Source organism: Coregonus lavaretus (genome assembly GCF_964263955.1).
Source record: "Coregonus lavaretus genome assembly, chromosome: 25".
Classification (NCBI taxonomy): domain Eukaryota; kingdom Metazoa; phylum Chordata; class Actinopteri; order Salmoniformes; family Salmonidae; genus Coregonus; species Coregonus lavaretus.
The window spans coordinates 39,697,923-39,718,291 of NC_140012.1; the positions used below are offsets into that span (position 1 = coordinate 39,697,923).

General features: G+C 41.4%; 2 protein-coding genes across 3 annotated transcripts; one reads left to right on the top strand and one right to left on the bottom strand.

The window, feature by feature from the left end:
* On the top strand, positions 1-2,645 carry LOC311100494 (large ribosomal subunit protein bL27m-like). The gene is made up of 4 exons (XM_084141417.1): positions 1-185; positions 1,246-1,374; positions 1,774-1,841; positions 2,101-2,645. Exons 1-4 carry the CDS (start codon positions 146-148, stop codon positions 2,305-2,307), a joined length of 444 nt encoding a protein of 147 aa, XP_083997543.1. The 5' UTR covers positions 1-145; the 3' UTR covers positions 2,308-2,645.
* Positions 2,646-6,576: 3,931 nt separating this feature from the next.
* On the bottom strand, positions 6,577-19,461 carry LOC311100444 (uncharacterized protein). 2 transcript variants are annotated; one of them, XM_084141365.1, is made up of 5 exons: positions 19,206-19,461; positions 18,859-18,968; positions 9,568-9,693; positions 8,914-9,081; positions 6,577-7,014 (listed from the first exon to the last, which is right to left on the bottom strand). In XM_084141365.1, the coding sequence occupies exons 1-5, from the start codon at positions 19,276-19,278 to the stop codon at positions 6,808-6,810; spliced, it is 684 nt and encodes a 227-aa protein (XP_083997491.1). In that variant the 5' UTR covers positions 19,279-19,461; the 3' UTR covers positions 6,577-6,807. The 2 variants fall into 2 exon arrangements, with proteins under 2 accessions (XP_083997491.1, XP_083997492.1); XM_084141366.1 differs by having other exon boundaries at positions 6,579-7,014; positions 9,610-9,693; positions 19,206-19,452.
* Between the last annotated feature and the right edge of the window lie 908 nt (positions 19,462-20,369).

Here is a 20,369-nt window from a genome sequence, read left to right on the forward strand (position 1 = left end):
AAATAAGATTTTAACCCTAACCTCAACCACACTGCTAACCTTATGCCTAACCTTAAATTAAGACCGAAAAGCTCATTTTTGGTTTCATGAATTGTTACGATATTGACCATTTTGACTTTGTGGCTGTGGTAACTAGTGATACAAGATGGCTGCTCTCGCGTCCTTGATGTTGAAGTCCAGAGCAGGTAAAATACACAAATTATCATTCATTTGCGTTAATTCAAACCTCTATGAAACACTTCTCTTTAGACTAATACACGCCAATGACGCCTATTTATTGTAAAGTTATCTAGCTGGATAACGTGTTTTTCAAGCTAGCTGGTATGACATTAGCCACTCGCTCGTGTTCTGTAGCCAGCAGATCCGACCAGCTTGCTTAGAGCTACACTAGGGTCAGAAAGCGTACCTATGTATATTAAGACACCGTGGAGCCAGCTCGAGAAACATACCTCAACCCAGGGATGAGAAATGCGTTGTACTCCGAATTGGCCCATTATTCCAACTGTTACACCGAGAAGATTGAACTAGTAGTTCCATTACACATAAGAGTAATTGGAAGAAGGCGTCTTCTGTAGGGGGAAGTTTTATTAAGATCCCACACGCTCGGTCTGAACATTAACATGCATCGCTTGCTGTATGGTTTTGGAAGCATAAGGACCTAATCTTTCCTATCAGCGAGAAATAATAATTTTAAAAAATGTGAAATTGATACACACCTTGATAGGGTTAGTATTCCCACACGGCCACATCCCCATGTTACAGCAGTGTGCTAATTAGCTATATAGCATGTTCCGAACACCTTGTGTGTAAGCGTAACTCGGGAAGTGTAGCGGAAATGTACTTTCGTCAGATGGAGGCACCCATCGCTGTATGGATCTGTGAAAAACTGCTACAGTAAGTGTATTTTTTATTTGAAAGATTGTTTCTCGCTGATGAAAGATAAGGGCCATATGTTTTCGATTGTAGTTCACATGAGGCAGTCGTGGGCAAAACAAATGCATGAGAACTGTAGGGAGAAGGCATAATGCTGCCTAGAGTTTTGGAGAGCTAGGTCATGTCGGGACTACGGCTGGTGTATCAGGCAACTAGCTACCCACATTGGAAAGGAGTTGCTAGCGTAGCATGAGCATCACAAATGGCATTGAACAGCCCACTGTCATTACACAAGCCAGACAGTCATTGTATCCCCTTGCTACAACTTTTAGAATGTTTCCAAACTACAATGTTTACTCAATGAAATTGCAGGTCTTCTGCTCCCTTGCCAGTCCTCTCTTTCGGACTGGGTGCGGTTCGCGTCCAAGAAGGCAGGTGGTAGCAGCAAGAACCTCGGGGGAAAGAGCCCTGGTCGCAGATATGGCTTCAAGAAAACAGATGGTAGCTACGTGAATGCTCTTATTTGTCAGTATGCTTAGTTCTGACATCTCTGTGAGGTGCATGTTATGTCTTTCATCCTACTACTCAGAGGTATCGTGGCAAAGGAAACAAAACATGAGGCAGACTACATTTCCTGTGGAAAACAGTCCTAATGTTGGAAACAAACTTTCTTTTCCAAGCTATATCACACTATTTTACACACCATTTTTTTTACACACTGTTTCATACAGTAGTTTTTAAAGGACCACAGAGTTTATTCTGCTTTGTGTTTTCCTTTATGCCATGGAAAATCAGCTGTCATAGTATTGTGATACTGGTATCCTGACAACACTAGATCCTACACACTTCATGTTTGCATTATCTAACTAACACTTCTGTTTTGTTGTCATCCACCTTCAGGGAACTTTGTCCATGCTGGCAACATCCTAGCAACACAGAGGCTCATGAGGTGGCAACCAGGAGCACATGTAAGGTTTCACACTGTTAATATCCTGGGGTGTATTCATTAGTCGCACATCAGAGCAAAACGTTTTTCAACAGAAACCGTTTAAAACGATTTATATGTTTATATTGGGACAGATTCAGGTACGTCCCTCCCTCTTTCGTTTGGTTCCTAGTGAATACACCCCTGGAAGCTTTCAAATGTCTGCAGATCACCGGTTGATTGTCAACTAATCTCTCTTCCTCTCCTTTCTTTCTCTCTCTCCTCTCTCCTCTCTCTCTCAGGTGGGGATTGGAACCAACAACACCCTATATGCCCTTGAGGACGGCATTGTCAGGTTCACTAAGGAGGTGTATGTTCCAGCCCCACGCAGCTCTGAGATCTTCAAGGTCATCACCAAGCTGCCCACGGGAACTGTACTCTACAAGACCTTCATCAACGTAGTGCCCAACAAACAGGAGGGCAAATTCAAACTGGTTGGCATGTTCTAAAGACTGATGACTCATTCCGATTCCACTCTGTGGAAGTTCAAACCCTTCTCTTTCTATGGACTGGGCGGTTTGGATTTGAAAGGTTCTGTTCAACTGCGGACTCCTTTGTCGTGAATGTTGTGGAATTGAGCCACTGCGTGATGAGGATTCTGGAAGTTCTGAGGGAATTCCTCGAAAAGCTTCCTGTGTTGCTGTGGTGACCGTTGTCATCAAGCCTGCACTCTTGGAAATGTGACTGTGGTCGAAAGTTTAATCAGCAGGCACCTACCTGACTTGTTGTGCTGTAAGAAGACATGCGTATGTCACTCCATCCAATAAAGTTGTATATATAATCATGACATCAGCAGTCTGTTGTTGGAATTTTAAGCTTAGTCAAGAGAACAATTTCCTGTCTATCCAAAGGTATTTTAATTGTTGGGAATATTTTAGTATTGTTTGGGAAAATACAATATCTATGTTCGTCAAGCAAAAATGAAACCACCCCTTTATAAAGCGTGAGTGTGGTCTATAGTTCTTGAAGTAACCACCACAGGTTGTCTAAAGGCTCAAGTTTCCCCTCTGTTTTCTCCAAACAGGCCACGGAGGGCTAATGTAAAAACATTTATTTTTTAAAAGAAACTACAAAGCAGAGGGAAGTAATATATCAATATATTTTAAGCAGCAGATTTTCTTTATAAAGAACTCTCCTTAATCATTAACTCACAGCCCTATGCGTTCTCTTATAGCCAGCTACCTCACTCACATCATTTAGTGTAATTTCCTGTGAATTTAGTGTAAACCCATTCATAATCAGCTCGTACCAGGATTGACCCATTTTAGAGAATAACAAACTCCAAATAGACACATCCCACTGGGCAAAAACTGGTTGAATCAATATTGTTTCCATGTAATTTCAACAACAAAAATCAACATGATGACGTTGAATCAACGTGGAAAACTGATTGGATTTGGAAAAAAGTCATCACCGTAAAGAAATTGTATTTTTTTAGTCTAACTTTTAACCAAAATCCAATGACGTGAGATTTTTTGTTGTATTCATGTTGAATTCACAGTAGTTGACAACTCAACCAAATGTAAATCAAAACTAGACGTTGGACTGACGTCTGTGCCCAGTGGGATGGCAGGATGTGTATAGTATACCCCAAACATTTTACAGATCATACTTTACTCAAGACTGGTAGATTGAGTTACAGTGGGGGAAAAAGGTATTTAGTCAGCCACCAATTGTGCAAGTTCTCCCACTTAAAAAGATGAGAGAGGCCTGTAATTTTCATCATAGGTACACGTCAACTATGACAGACAAAATGAGGAAAGAAAATCCAGACAATCACATTGTAGGATTTTAAATGAATTTATTTGCAAATTATGGTGGAAAATAAGTATTTGGTCAATAACAAACGTTTCTCAATACTTTTATATACCCTTTGTTGGCAATGACACAGGTCAAACATTTTCTGTAAGTCTTCACAAGGTTTTCACACACTGTTGCTGGTATTTTGGCCCATTCCTCCATGCAGATCTCCTCTAGAGCAGTGATGTTTTGGGGCTGTCGCTGGGCAACACGGACTTTCAACTCCCTCCAAAGATTTTCTATGGGGTTGAGATCTGGAGACTGGCTAGGCCACTCCAGGACCTTGAAATGCTTCTTACGAAGCCACTCCTTCATTGCCCGGGCGGTGTGTTTGGGATCATTGTCATGCTGAAAGACCCAGCCACGTTTCATCTTCAATGCCCTTGCTGATGGAAGGAGGTTCTCACTCAAAATCTCACGATACATGGCCCCATTCATTCTTTCCTTTACACGGATCAGTCGTCCTGGTCCCTTTGCAGAAAAACAGCCCCAAAGCATGATGTTTCCACCCCCATGCTTCACAGTAGGTATGGTGTTCTTTGGATGCAACTCAGCATTCTTTGTCCTCCAAACACGACGAGTTGAGTTTTTACCAAAAAGTTCTATTTTGGTTTCATCTGACCATATGACATTCTCCCAATCCTCTTCTGGATCATCCAAATGCACTCTAGCAAACTTCAGACGGGCCTGGACATGTACTGGCTTAAGCAGGGGGACACGTCTGGGACTGCAGGATTTGAGTCCCTGGCGGCGTAGTGTGTTACTGATGGTAGGCTTTGTTACTTTGGTCCCAGCTCTCTGCAGGTCATTCACTAGGTCCCCCCGTGTGGTTCTGGGATTTTTGCTCACCGTTCTTGTGATCATTTTGACCCCACGGGGTGAGATCTTGCGTGGAGCCCCAGATCGAGGGAGATTATCAGTGGCCTTGTATGTCTTCCATTTCCTAATAATTGCTCCCACAGTTGATTTCTTCAAACCAAGCTGCTTACCTATTGCAGATTCAGTCTTCCCAGCCTGGTGTGCAGGTATACAATTTTGTTTCTGGTGTCCTTTGACAGCTCTTTGGTCTTGGCCATAGTGGAGTTTGGAGTGTGACTGTTTGAGGTTGTGGACAGGTGTCTTTTATACTGATAACAAGTTCAAACAGGTGCCATTAATACAGGTAACGAGTGGAGGACAGAGGAGCCTCTTAAAGAAGAAGTTACAGGTCTGTGAGAGCCAGAAATCTTGCTTGTTTGTAGGTGACCAAATACTTATTTTCCACCATAATTTGCAAATAAATTCATTAAAAATCCTACAATGGGATCTTCTGGATTTTTGTTCTCTCAATTTGTCTGTCATAGTTGACGTGTACCTATGATGAAAATTACAGGCCTCTCTCATCTTTTTAAGTGGGAGAACTTGCACAATTGGTGGCTGACTAAATACTATTTTTCCCCACTGTAGGTGCCATTTTTTATGTTGAGAGTATGAGCTACAGATGGCATGAATGGTATGTCAACTCCTCTCCCAGTGGAATGCAGGGGAGTGTGGAATACATTCAGAATACCCTGGTACATTCACCACAACATGACAGCTTGTCAAAACACTTCTGATGGAGGCCATCCTGATAACTGACGAGCGCTGAAGTTTAGATACATCATGTACAAAAAAATATGTGTTATTAGATTTGTAAGTGCATAGGGGAAGATTGGGTTTGGGGAGATGAACTCTGCAAAGAGGGAGAGGTCAAAATGAGGTCGCTACTCCCTTCGCTGACATTTCTCACTATCTAGTCTAGGTTATGGACATATTTGTGCCTGGTAGAGAAAAACGGACATATTTGCAACTCACTTTAACAAACATCAATGAACAGAACCAGGAGTGTTCCCTTTTGACATCTTGACAGTAAGGTTGATATCAATCCTCATCATATTAATATAGGTCAAGTTAATACAAAATCTGAACTAATTTGTCTTACTAGCTAGGTTTCCATTCAATTGGCAACAGATTTTCATGTGAATATTCAATGAATCTGCATAAAGAAAATATGCACATTTTCCTACCAGTGGTGTATTTCCACCAAAGTGACTTGTTGCAGATAAAAATCAGTGTGATGACGTAGTGCACAAAAAATTACTTTTTCGCTTAAGTTTTCATATACCGAATAAAAATCTAATGTTCAATATGTTGCCATCGCATTTTCAACTCTACCGATAGTTTTGTCACACATTTTTTTACTTTAAATAGCAAATGTGCCTACTGGTTCAGCTTTTTAACTACTACTTTCACTTGCTTTTTGTTTGATTTGGGTCAGACATAATATGAATGTTTTGCATAGTACATATCTCAGTCTAACAACACATTGACAAACCCATTCCAGTTTAGCCCAGGAGGTAAAACGTCAGGGTCATGGTGAGTTTCTCTGTGCATAGTTAGAGTTTGACCTGGGTTAAGAAAAACAGTCCCTGGTCAACCGTCCCTGAGTGAACACACTTTGATTGTGTCTCAAATGGCACCCTGTTTCCTATGTAGTGCACTACTTTTGACAAAAGTAGTGCACTACATGGGGATTAGGGTGCCATTTGGGACACAAACCTTGTCTGTCTCAGTAGTGTTAATCATTTGTGACGTGTTCAACCACAACAGCTCTCTGGTCTGGCCCTACACTCAAAGCCGTCATCATCACATGTCAGGTAGCTGGGTATTCATAGCTCAGTGTTCTTTTGAAACAAGGAGATTTTGATTTTTCATTAACATGTTTGACCCGAGACAATGTCCTGGTTTTGTGGTTGTCTACGACTTTGGACGTTGTGATGAAGCATAAGATGTCTGCTTCTCAGGTGCGGACATCTTCTTTCCACACACTGGAGCGTGTCTAGAGTTTGAAATGTAGGCTTATTTGATTATTTAGCTGATAAAGGATATCAATGCCAGTGGCAGGATATCAAGCCATTTACTTCATACAGTCATGTTAAAGCACTCACTACACCAACAGACGACAGTCAGAGTTGAGAGCGTTAGTCTCAGGATGACAAACTCTGAGTGAAACTGAGTCATTCATTATCATGACAGTCTCTTTATTTGTTGATTTGTCTTCTTTCCTCTTGCAAAGGGTGCATGAGTCTCTAGTTAAAATGCAAAGTAGAAAACCAGTAGTGCTCCGGACCTCAAAGAGCCCCTGGTCTAGACAGGGAAGAGTTCCCGGATGGGGCTCTGAATAGGGTGGTGGGGTGACGGAGCTCTATTGTCACTGTGTGTTTAAGGCTGGAGGTAGAGGTGGAGAGAGGGAGGTCTGAGGGAAGTGCCTCAACAGACTGTAGGTCTTCAGAGGTGATGATCACGGACTGGCGAAGAGTCTCCTCATACGTCGGAGGCTGTAGGAACAGAGACATTTTATGAGATCAAATTTACTGTAATAAATAAATATTCTATGTAATATTTTTTTTTTCTTCCTTTATGTTAACAGGGATTCCCATTGAGAGCAAGGTCTCTTTTACAAGGGAGCCCTGCAACATCCTTCCATAGTTTCATTGATGTAAATGAGAATGTGTTCTTAGTCAACTTACAGTTGAAGTCGGAAGTTTACATACACTTTGGTTGGAGTCATTAAAACTAGTTTTTCAACCACTCCACAAATTTCTTGTTAACAAACTATAGTTTTGTAAAGTCGGTTAGGACATCTACTTTATGCATGACACAAGTAATTTTTCCAACAATTGTTTACAGACAGATTATTTCACTTATAATTCACTGTATCACAATTCCAGTGGGTCAGAAGTTTACATACACTAAGTTGACTGTCCAGAAAATTATGTCATGGCTTTAGAAGCTTCTGATAGGCTAATTTACATAATTTGAGTCAATTGGAGGTGTACCCGTGGATATGTTTCAAGGCCTACCTTCAAACTCAGTGCCTCTTTGCTTGACATCATGGGAAAATCAAAAGACCTCAGAAAAAAAATTGTAGACCTCTACAAGTCTGGTTCATCCTTGGGAGCAATTTCCAAACGCCTGAAGGTACCACGTTCATCTGTACAAACAATAGTACGCAAGTATAAACACAATGGGACCACGCAGCCGTCATACCGCTCAGGAAGGAGACGCGTTATGTCTCCTAGAGATGAACGTACTTTGGTGCGAAAAGTGCAAATCAATCCCAGAACAACAGCATAGGACCTTGTGAAGATGCTGGAGGAAACAGGTACAAAAGTATCTATATCCACAGTAAAACGAGTCCTATATCGACATAACCTGAAAGGCCGCTCAGCAAGGAAGAAGCCACTGCTCCAAAACCGCCATAAAAAAGCCAGACTACGGTTTGCAACTGCACATGGGGACAAACATCGTACTTTTTGGAGAAATGTCCTCTGGTCTGATGAAACAAAAATAGAACTGTTTGGCCATAATGACCATCGTTATGTTTGGAGGTTAAAGGGGGCTACTTGCAAGCCGAAGAACACCATCCCAACCGTGAACCACGGGTTGGCAGCATCATGCTGTGGGGGTGCTTTGCTGCAGGAGGGACTGGTGCACTTCACAAAATAGATGGCATCATGAGGAAGGAAAATTATGTGGATATATTGAAGCAACATCTCAAGACATCAGTCAGGAAGTTAAAGCTTGGTCGCAAATGGGTCTTCCAAATGGACAATGACCCCAAGCATACTTCCAAAGTTGTGGCAAAATGGCTTAAGGACAACAAAGTCAAGGTATTGGAGTGGCCATCACAAAGCCCTGACCTCAATCCTATAGAAAATGTGTGGGCAGAACTGAAAAAGCGTGTGCAAGCAAGGAGGCCTACAAACCTGACTCAGATACACCAGCTCTATCAGGAGGAATGGGCCAAATTTCACCCAATTTATTGTGGGAAGCTTGTGGAAGGCTACCTGAAACTTTTGACCCAAGTTAAACAATTTAAAGGCAATGCTACCAAATACTAATTGAGTGTATGTAAACTTCTGACCCACTAGGAATGTGATTAAAGTAATACAAGCTGAAATAAATCATTCTCTCTACTATTTTTCTGACATTTCACATTCATAAAATAAAGTGGTGATCCTAACTGACCTAAAACAGGGAATATTTACTAGGATTAAATGTCAGGAATTGTGAAAAACTGAGTTTAAATGTATTTGGCTAAGGTGTATGTAAACTTCCGACTTCAACTGTACATGGTAAAATAAGGCTTGAATAAATCAATGACTAAATAGATATTTACATATGCATTGAACAATACATAATAAAAATAGGTCCAGAACAGAGGAGTGACTGACCTCCGTTTCAGACTGTGTGGGGCTGAGACCAAAGCGGTCGGATATCATAGAGTGGATCTGTTTCTGACGGTCCTTCTTACGGACGCTCTCGTAGGACGGAAGGCGGGGCAGGGTCCCATCCAGGTGGTAGCTGCTGGGCTTACCAATAATAAAAAGCCTCCCTGGAAGCTGCAGACACACACCAAACATGTTTATATGATATCACTTTTTCTATTTTTCAAGAGTTGATCTGATTGGTCAAAAGACCAGTTAGTGGAAAAAGATCTGAATTGGGCTGCCTGTGTAAACGCAGCCTGATTACAGTAATGAGGTACATCAAGGTCGATGTTTCCTACTGGGCATAAGGATAATTGAAAACAAATGGCACTGGTTTGAAAAAAAAAAGTAGTGGTCATATTCCATTCAGTACAGACATTTGTAGGCGGATTAACTTACCCTGTCCCGCGGCTCAATTTACCCCATACCCGGATTAAGATATTTTTTTGGGACAAGCTATGTTTTAAAAACTGTAATGTTTACATGTATTCTGATTATTTCCAGGTATACACAACATCCTGAAATATATGTAGATATCTTTGTTAGAAAGAATACTATATTTCCCTTGACAGAGTGATGCTGAATGTGATGCTGAATGTAAAAAAGGGATAAACTTACCCCGCTCTCCCCTACTATGTAAAGACAGAGGCTTTTTTTCACCTGGGATCCAACGTTTCTGTGGGCCACGGCAGCAGTATGTTCATCGTAGGGAGACTGTCTTCTGTTGTACTGGGATGGAGTGTCCTGGGTGAGAAGAGGGAAGACTGGTTACAGTCTGTCTACACTACAGTGGAGAATTGTCTTAAATCTTACCGAAGTTCAGTCGATGTAAAATAAAGTTATTATATTATACTCTGTTCTATTCTAATATGTTATATTCTGTTCTATACTATCTTTACAATTAGTAATGCTGCAGCAACAACAAATACATGACAATAGTTCAATAGAAATCTCCAATGAATTAACCTCAAACCAGATTACTAGGCGGTGATTGAGTAACATAGCTTTATATCAAATCAAATCAAATTGTATTTGTCACATGCGCCGAATACAACAGGTGTAGACCTTACTTACAAGCCCTTAACCAACAATGCAGTTTTAACAAAGAATATTAAAACAAAAAAATATCATACAAAGATACAATATAAAATAATACGAAATAAAACGAACAAATAATTAAAGAGCAGCAGTAAAAATAACAATAGCGAGGCTATAGACAGGGGGTACCGGTACCGAGTCAATGTGCGGGGGCACCGGTTAGTCGAGGTAATTGGGGTAATATGTACATGTAGGTAGATTTATTAAAGTGACTATGCATAGATAATGTGGTCCTCTGTAGCTCAATTGGTAGAGCATGGCACTTGTAACGCCAGGGTAGTGGGTTCGATCCCCGGGACCACCCATGCACACATGACTGTAAGTTGCTTTGGATAAAATAAAATGGCATATTATTATTATAATAAACAGAGAGTAGTAGCAGCAGTGTAAAATAGGGTGGGGTGGCAATGCAAATAGTCTGGGTAGCCATTTGATTAGTTCAGGAGTCTTATGGCTTGGGGGTAGAAGCTGTTTAGAAGCCTCTTGGACCTAGACTTGGCGCTCCGGTACCGCTTGCCGTGCGGTAGCAGAGAGAACAGTCTATGACTGGGGTGGCTGGAGTCTTTGACCATTTTTAGGGCCTTCCTCTGACACCGCCTGGTATAGAGGTCCTGTATGGCAGGAAGCTTGGCCCCAGTGATGTACTTGGCCGTACGCACTACCCTCTGTAGTGCCTTGCGGTCGGAGGCCGAGCAGTTGCCATACCAGTCAGTGATGCAACCAGTCAGGATGCTCTCGATGGTGCAGCTGTAGAACCTTTTGAGGATCTGAGGACCCATGCCAAATCTTTTCAGTCTCCTTAGGGGGAATAGGTTTTGTCGTGCCCTCTTCACGACGGTCTTGGTGTGCTTGGACCATGTTAGTTTGTTGGTGATTTGGACACCAAGGAACTTGAAGCTCTCAACCTGCTCCACTACAGCCCCGTCGATGAGAATGGGGGTGTGCTCGGTCCTCTTCTTTTTCCTGTAGTCCACAATCATCTCCTTTGTCTTGATCAAGTTGAGGGAGAAGTTGTTGTCCTGGCACCACACGGCCATGTCTCTGACCTCCTCCCTGTAGGCTGTCTCGTCGTTGTCGGTGATCAGGCCTTCCACTGTTGTGTCATCGGCAAACTTAATGATGGTGTTGGACTCGTGCCTGGCCATGCAGTCATGAGTGAACAGGGAGTACAGGAGGGGACTGAGCACGCACCCCTGAGGGGCCCCCTTGTTGAGGATCAGCGTGGCGGATGTGTTGTTACCTACCCATACCACCTGGGGGCGGCCCGTCAGGAAGTCCAGGATCCAGTTGCAGAGGGAGGTGTTTAGTCCCAGGATCCTTAGCTTAGTGATGAGCTTTGAGGGCACTATGGTGCTGAACGCTGAGCTGTAGTCAATGAACAGCATTCTCACATAGGTGTTCCTTTTGTCCAGGTGTGAAAGGGCAGTGTGGAGCGCAATAGAGATTGCATCATCTGTGGATATGTTGGGGCGATATGCAAATTGGAGTGGATCTAGGGTTTCTGTGATAATGGTGTTGATGTGAGCCATGACCAGCCTTTCAAAGCACTTCATGGCTCCAGACGTGAGTGCTACGGGTCGGTAGTCATTTAGGCAGGTTACCTTAGTGTTCTTGGGCACAGGGACTATGGTGGTCTGCTTGAAACATGTTGGTATTACAGACTCAGACAGGGAGAGATTGAAAATTTCAGTGAAGACACTTGCCAGTTGGTCAGCGCATGCTCGGAGTACACGTCCTGGTAATCCGTCTGGCCCTACGGCCTTGTGAATGTTGACCTGTTTAAAGGTCTTACTCACATCGGCTACGGAGAGCGTGATCACACAGTCATCTGGAACAGCTGATGCTCTCATGCATGTTTCAGTGTTACTTGCCTCGAAGCTAGCATAGAAGTAATGTAGCTCGTCTGGTAGGCTCGTACACAGCTCGCGGCTGTGCTTCCCTTTGTAGTCTGTAATAGTTTGCAAGCCCTGCCACATCCGACGAGCGTCGGAGCCGGTGTAATAGAGCTATAATTAAATTTTCTTCAATAATATACTCCACTAAATTAGAATCAGTCTTGATAAGGGATGCCAGAGCTGTTCTCCTTGTCTGATACATGTTATGCACAATTGACCACACAATGGAAAATGCCTTTGCCAAATTCTACAGTTAGACCAAACAGTATCTTTCTTTATCCCCCTGTCTCGGCTCTGACACTCTGTTGCGGTCTCATGGATACCTTTCCCTTACTGATAACAGTATATGGATTTTAACACAAGACATCATTGTGCACACACAACCCCCCTGGCAGCCTCCATAATAACACAGCATAATTTGTAATATAATCAACTGATACTGGTTTAACAAGGAAACAGTGTTGATATTTTCAATGTCAATATTGAAACGGTTTGGTTTGAATGATTGGAAGGGAGTGGGAGGCAAATGGGGCTAGAGTATGGCCTTCACTATAACTGACTAGAATGTGATGCAAAGGAAAAACACAAGCCTGAAAGGTTATCTCAGATGAGTAGCCTGTGGTTGAATAGGAAATTACCGTATATTAACAGAAGAATAACAATGTTTTTTGATACAACCAACCAAAAGGTAATAGGAGAGTTTAACTGTGGTTGCGTTCTCTATAGGGGAGAAAGATATGGATACAACAAGCAGGCGGTAATGATCTTAACCTCAGCTTGATCTCTCAGCTCTGTATCATAACAAATACAGAAACAGAGTCTCTCAGCTCTGTATCATAACCAATACAGAAACAGAGTCTCTCAGCTCTGTATCATAACAAATACAGAAACAGAGTCTCTCAGCTCTGTATCATAACAAATACAGTCGCACAGGGAAATATTATTCACGTAAACCTTTTAAAACAGCCACTCCTATACAGTAGATCAGTGTTTTTGACCCTTTGTTGATAAGATCGGCCACCCATTCTTTTATAAAATGGGCACGTAATCCCACCAGACTAGTTACAGTACATGGTCGGCGTCCCAAATGGCACCCTATTCCCTGTGTGTCCCAAATGGCACCCTATTCCCTATAAGTGTCCCAAATGGCACCCTATTCCCTATAAGTGTCCCAAATGGCACCCTATTCCCTATAAGTGTCCCAAATGGCACCCTATTCCCTATAAGTGTCCCAAATGGCACCCTATTCCCTATAGGTGTTCCAAATGGCACCCTATTCCCTATAAGTGTCCCAAATGGCACCCTATTCCCTATAGGTGTTCCAAATGGCACCCTATTCCCTACAAGTGTCCCAAATGGCACCCTATTCCCTATAGGTGTTCCAAATGGCACCCTATTCCCTATATGGATAATTCTACAGAAGTGGTGCAAATTGCAGTCACACCCAAAAAAAACTATTTAAAAAAACAGTTAAGTCTCCAAACTTAGGAAATGTATTTACATCATGATATGTTCTAATTCAATCCAAGGCAATAACAAACATATTTGAACCCTGTACTCCTGAGTGGCGCAGTGGTCTAAGGCACTGCATGCCACTAGAGATCCTGGTTCGAATCCAGGCTCTGTCACAGCTGGCCGCGACCGGGAGACTCATGGGCGGCGCACAATTGGCTCAGGGTAGGGGAGGGAATGGCCGGCAGGGATGTAGCTCAGTTGATAGAGCATGGCGTTTGCAACGCCAGGGTTGTGGGTTTGATTCCTACGGGGGGCCAGTATAAAAAAAATATATGTATTCACTAACTGTAAGTTGCTCTGGATAAGAGCGTTTGCTAAATGACTAAAATGTAAATATTTTTTAATTAATATAGTACAAAGTCATTGTTTATACACCTTTTTCTATTGAGAAGTGGCTGTCCCAAACAAACCCTTACCTAAAGTTAATGTTTGAAAATGAGGCAATTAATTATTTTTGTAATTGTTTTATTATTATTTCAATAGAACATAATGAGTTGTTCTATACTGAACAAAAATATAAACGCAACATGCAACAATTTCAACGTTTTAATGAGATACGGTTCATATAAGGAAATTAGGTCAATTGAAATAAATAAATTAGGCCCTAATCTATGGATTTCACATGACTGGGCAGGGGCACAGCCATGGGTGGGCCTAGGAGGGCACTTGGGAGCCAGGCCCATCCACTGAGGAGCCAGGACCTGCCAATCAGAATGAGTTTTTCCCCACAAAAGGGCTTTATTACAGACTGAAATACTCCTCAGTTTCATCAGCTTTCCGGGTGGCTGGTCTCAGACGATCCCACAGGAGAAGAAGCCAGATGTGGGGTTGAGACGTCTGTGGCATTGTGTTGTGTGACAAAAATGCACATTGTAGAGTGGTCTTTTATTGTCCCCAGCACAAGGTGCACCTGTGTAATGATCATGCTGTTTAATCAGCTTCTTGATATGCCACACCTGTCAGGTGGATGCATTATCTTGGCAAGGGAGAAATGCTCACTAACAGGGATGTAATAATAATAATATGCCATTTAGCAGACGCTTTTATCCAAAGCAACTTACAGTCACGTGTGCATACATTTTTACGTATGGGTGGTCCCGGGGATCGAACCCACTACCCTGGCGTTACAAGCTCCATGCTCTACCAATTGAGCTACAGAGGACCACACATTTCTGCACAAAATTTGACAGAAATAAGCTTTTTGTGCATATGGAACATTTCTGGGATCTTTTATTTCAGCTCCTGAAACATGGGACCAACACTTTACATGTTGCGTTTATATTTTTGCTCAGTATATTATTACATTGAAAGATACTGATCTAATTAGTATTTTGTTTATTTTTAAAAAATGCTGTCCCACCTTTTGATGTCACTACCGAAACACACACATTAAAAGACTGTAGAATGAATATGCCTTAAGCCACACCCCTACAAATATCACCTGGTGATGGGATTGCACCCATCTCCAGCACGGCCACATGGTGAGCACCCTTAGCAAATGCATCTGCTTTTCAGAGATACAACTCATTCAACCTAGCTTCCTTTTCCGCTGAAAAAACTGGCATTTTCTTTTTCGCCTGCTACATTAGGTTACATGGTGAGTAGTCTGTGTGCAAACATTTTGGAGGAAACGAGTGAGCAAGTTGGTAAATCTTCATGTATTTTTAAGAATTGTCACTACCGAACATCTAATAGATCAAGAAATATGTAAAGTACGGTTTTGGGACTAAAATATATGTTTGCTGTGATGTACATTTGTCCAAATAAAAGATAGCCAGCCCTATGTTAGCTATGGGGATTATTTAAAGTCCAAAATAAATCAAAATTGTCTAAACCAAAACGGTCACAACCGAAACAATTGACACCATAGAGATGTATAGAGGTCTCATCTTTGTATCCGTGCCATTATGGCATCTGTGACAGCACGGGCAGTGCCACTGATGCCATCTCCATTTTAAAGTTGCATGCGCCGTGCTCTACCAACTGAGCTACAGTGGACCACCATGTGGGTAGTGGACAAGTGCACACTTCAGGAATAAGTGTAGAGTATTGAAATGCATAGCCAGCAGGTGGGCTACAACCCTTCAATTGCCCAAACACTGACATCTATTTGGCCAAAACATAGACGATAATGTGCTATACTGTACTGTAACGTACTGTACTGTACTCTACTGTACTATGCTCTACTGTACTATGCTCTACTGTACTATGCTCTACTGTACTATGCTCTACTCTACTGTGTCCTACTGTATTGTACTGTAATGTACTGTACTGTAATGTACTGTACCCTAATCTACTGTACTGTGCTCCACTGTACTGTGCTCGAGTTTACTCTACTTGAGTTTCTTACAATTGAAGAAAGGGCCCATGGACTCTTGATCTAGTGGTCTTGGTCTACTGGTCTTGGCCTACTGTTTTTTTACTTGTCATGGTCTCAACTCTGGGTCTGGATCTTGGGACCAATGTCCTGGTATAAATCATCTTGGTCTTGGCTCCTGGATAGTACCTTAGTTTTTGGTTTACAAACTATAGGCATCCCAATTTGAAGAAGACAATGCTCTCCGATCATTGGCTGATCTCTCCCAATCCATAGGAATCCCCACCCAGTTGACTACTTTTAAATGGTGGAAGCCCTTAATGGCAATGTCTATACTAAAATGAGTTATATCCAATGTTCCCTCAACATTTTGTTGTCACTGAACAAATTTCAGGTCTGCTGAGCGCAAATTTGAACGTTGTGAAAATTCTGTGCAACTTCCGGCGTGTGTTTACTCTGAACACTGAGGCTGTACCCACTTTAAGTTAGTTTTAACAGTGGTCAAGTAGGCTACTGTGGCTATTTGATCATAATGTAGGCCTACCAGAGTGGCCTAACGTCAAAAACAATGGAGAAAATGCATCCCATAACATTTTAACATGGAAATAGCTGTTCTATCGTTCAGCCTACAGTAGCAGCCAATGTGTGGTGTTCAATGTAGGCCTACATTCCATGAGACTTGAAAAAAACATGCAGGGCTTGACATTAACCTGTTTATCCACTTGTCCTTCAGGCAAGGAGGTGACTGATAATGTTGTTGTGTTGTTTGATGCTAGAAACCACTTTACAACATTATTCCCATACCAAACTATGCTACCCTCTGCCTATTGGCTACTTAGCTTATTCAAGTCTGTCTCAAAATACCACACTGCCCCTTTAAGAAAAAAAAAGAAGCTCTTTACCTGACTCGCTTTTCAAATATGTCTAGAAATGCACACGTTTTGTGATCTTGTAGGAAGCAATCACTCCCCCATTGCTGACTACAAATTATCTATAACTGGGCTAATAACTCACTAACTAGCAAAGGATATGAACAAAATGTACAAATGTGCACAAGTCGCTACATGTAGCTCTCGCTTTGATCTCAAAACAAGCGCATCTACTCACGACCTCTCATGCTGTAAAAACAGTCCAGTTCAAAGTGAATGGTACAGAGCCATATATGGCAATGGTTTATTTGCATATAGGCCAACTGCAGCTCTGATTGGTTATGGCGCACCGGTCTGTGTAGAGTATGGACATGAGTCAATGAAATAGTATCCTACTCTAATGCGTTCTGCCTACAACAAAATCTCTTGCATAGTTCGTTTTGTTTCGGTACATTGCATTGAAAGTGGCTAATATTGCGTTGATTCGATCACAGTTCCCACAGTAAAGGGAAACGTTGATAGTGTTAACTAACGGGGAAAACTCTAGAAAGTTGAGTGAAGTTCAATCTCGTGCTTCTCTTCGCAGGCTGATATTTCTTCTGCGCTGCTGTCCCGGGGGAGCTGCGCGCCCACGGAAGCGTGCAACTTAGAGGGAACATTGGTTATATCCATCTAGAGTCCTCCATTTATCTCTATGATTGACACTTGACACCAAAATGCCTGTTATTTTGCCAAAAGAAAGATAGGTGAAGTGATCATTTCAACATCTAACAACAAAATTAACTAGATGCATCGTTAATTTAATCTACAAGTTTCAGATTCATACAATTAACATGGAACATTTTACAGAGAACAATATAGATTATATTTCTCTAAATTAAATATAAAGGTTTTGAAAATCTGGTTAAAAGTAATGTTTTTACTATTTTCTTAATTTGGTATGCCAATAACATTTCTAAAATGAATCTGTAATAGAAGGTTAATCAAAATGATAACTATTGTGCACAGTTCTCCCTTTATTTAAACTTTTTCACTTTGTTTTGGTAGTGACAAAAATTAGTGGGGTGGTAAGGAATTCAGGTAAATATTTCAAATGTGCAATACAAAACAAAGAGTGTGAGTAGTATTTATGTCTACCTGACATATGTTGGAAGACGTGTGCTGAAAGTTTGGGAGAAATAGGATACACATTTGAATTGTTTTCCAACCCCCAATTTGCACCACTTCTGTAGAATAATCCATATAGTGCACTACTTTTGACCAGGGCTCATAAGTTCTGGTCTGCTTGCTGCAGAAAAATTTAACAGGAATCTCTCTTCACCTGATCTAACTTGTGACTGTTTCATGCTAGAGCAAAAAAAACGGCAACAACGCAGGTGTTGAGAAGAACCATTGCCGTGGGTGTCACAATCCAATCTGCTCCCCCCATGCAAATGTATTCCCTCCCAGTGTTATTATAATCACATCTCTCTCCTTTATCACATCTCGCTCTAATTGGTTTCTGAGTTCCATTATTACACATTTATACAATGTTCCACAGAGTTTATAGTACTCTATTGTACCTTTGTTCATATTGTCTTCTGTCTCAGTGTGTACATAATGGCCTCGCTTACCAGACTCCGATTACTGGTCAACATATTTATGACATTGTAGCGATCCTCGCTACATGATCCACGTTACATTCCCACCAAGTGGGTTAACCCTCTTGGTGCGATGCGGAGGGTGTTTGCCTTTCACGCCAGAGACCGTAATGATGATGAGCTCCCTGGTAAGCCCTGACCTTGCAGCCGTACAATAAGGGGTTACAGCACATGGATAATACGGTTATAGCCATTTATAAATTACATTAAGGATGAGATTAAGGTAAGCCCTCTAGATGTTTATATCACATTTGTAAGGTGTTTATGTTGTTACTGTGAATGGGCCTTTATATGTACATTATACATTAGGCATATGTATAACATGTATAGCCTTCCTGTATAGTGTTGGATGACCCTGCATCATCTTTAATACATTAGGCATTTATAACATGTTTTCCCTGTTTATGACACATTTATAACAATAATATATGGAAATGAGCTTTTATCCAAAGCGACTTACAGACCTACAGTCATGCCTACATACATTTTTGTGTACAGGTGGTCCCGGGATTCGAACCCACTATCCTGTCATAGAAAGCGCCATGCCTTACCAACTGAGCTACTTGTAGCCTTACTGTATAGTGCTGGGTGGCCTGGTAGTTCCACACCCTGCAGCAGAAAGGGTCTTTCCTGTACAAGACCACCAGGAGCATGAGAATCACTACGAAGAAGAGCAGGCAGGACACTACAGAAAATAACAAGAACAAGAACACAGACATGAATAAGAAGCTTTATAAAACATATCTGCCATTAATGTAAACATATAAGTTATCATTATTGCTTTTACATTTTTATTTATAACACATGCAAAACATACATCACCTAAACAATTAACAGTTAGCCAGTCCTGTATCAGAGCAACATATTTATGTATATGGTTTAGCAGCAGCCTACTTAATTTTTTGTGACTGCCACCACTCACCCGAAGCCACGATGACCGTTGGCTGATCCGCTGTCAGCATAGGTGGGATAGTTGTAGTTGCAGATGAAGACATCTTGAACTAAAATCAATCAGCATGTAAACGAGGTCCCGCTATGTAAACGGCTCAAAAATAAAAATGATATTCGCATGATATTAGGCTACTCCTGTCCAAACCAAGAAGATGAAAATACATCGATTTTAGCTTCCTCTTCATTCGAGGACTGAGCCCCACACTGTTGTTGAATCCAGTTAAACTGCAGGAGTCTGCCACCTATCTGGCTACTGAGATTCAGCCTGGTCTCATAGACTATACACAACATAGTAAAAGTAAATCAGCACACTCGAATTAGTATGATATACATTTTATAAAAAATATTTTAGTCATTTAGCAGACGCTCTTATCCAGAGCGACTTACAATTAGTATTCATATTAAGATAGCTAGGTGAGACAACAACCCATCACAATCGTATCAAGTACATTTTCCCTCAACAAAGTATGTATCAGCAAAGGCAGTGCTAGTGGGAAAATATAATGTTTATTTTATTAATAATAAAAACACTTTTGGAAGGGGGGGAGGGGCCTATGGTTACATGAGAAAGAAGGTTATTTAAAGGGATAGTTCACCCAAATTCCAAAATGACATGTTGGTTTTCTTACCCTGTAAGCAGTCTATGGACTAGGTATGACAGAAAACCATGCTTTGGTTTTGTTTACCTGGCCACTGTTTCAAATGCTAACTTTTTAGCATATGTGTCACAAGTCCAATGCAAGTCAATGGTACCTACAGTGCATTCGGAAAGTATTCAGACGCAATTACCTTTTCCACATTTTGTTACGTTACAGCCTTATTCTAAAATTGATTAAATTGTTTTTTTCCCTCATCAATCGACACACAATACCCCATAATGACAAAGCAAAAACAGGTTTTAAGATATTTTTGCTGATTAATTAACAGTAAAAAACAGAAATAATTCATTTACATAAGTATTTAGACCCTTTACTCAGTACTTTGTTGAAGCACCAGGCAGTGATTACAGCCTCAAGTCTTCTTGGGTATGACGCTACAAGCTTGGCAGACCTGTATTCTACAGTTTTTGAACACTATAATATGTTACTTTTAGTTTATGGTTGATGCAGCTTGTTTAATAAAAAGCATGAGCTGG

Bases quoted from the DNA above. Each gene is read 5' to 3' on its own strand.
- LOC311100494 (XM_084141417.1), top strand. From the start codon at position 146: ATGGCTGCTCTCGCGTCCTTGATGTTGAAGTCCAGAGCAG. The intron at 186-1,245 runs GTAAAATACACA...ATGAAATTGCAG, and splicing joins GATGTTGAAGTCCAGAGCAG to GTCTTCTGCTCCCTTGCCAG. The intron at 1,375-1,773 runs GTAGCTACGTGA...ATCCACCTTCAG, and splicing joins TGGCTTCAAGAAAACAGATG to GGAACTTTGTCCATGCTGGC.
- LOC311100444 (XM_084141365.1), bottom strand. From the start codon at position 19,278: ATGTCTTCATCTGCAACTACAACTATCCCACCTATGCTGACAGCGGAT. The intron at 9,082-9,567 runs GTAAGTTTATCC...GTGTGTCTGCAG, and splicing joins ACATAGTAGGGGAGAGCGGG to CTTCCAGGGAGGCTTTTTAT. The intron at 7,015-8,913 runs GTCAGTCACTCC...CTGTTCCTACAG, and splicing joins CCACACAGTCTGAAACGGAG to CCTCCGACGTATGAGGAGAC.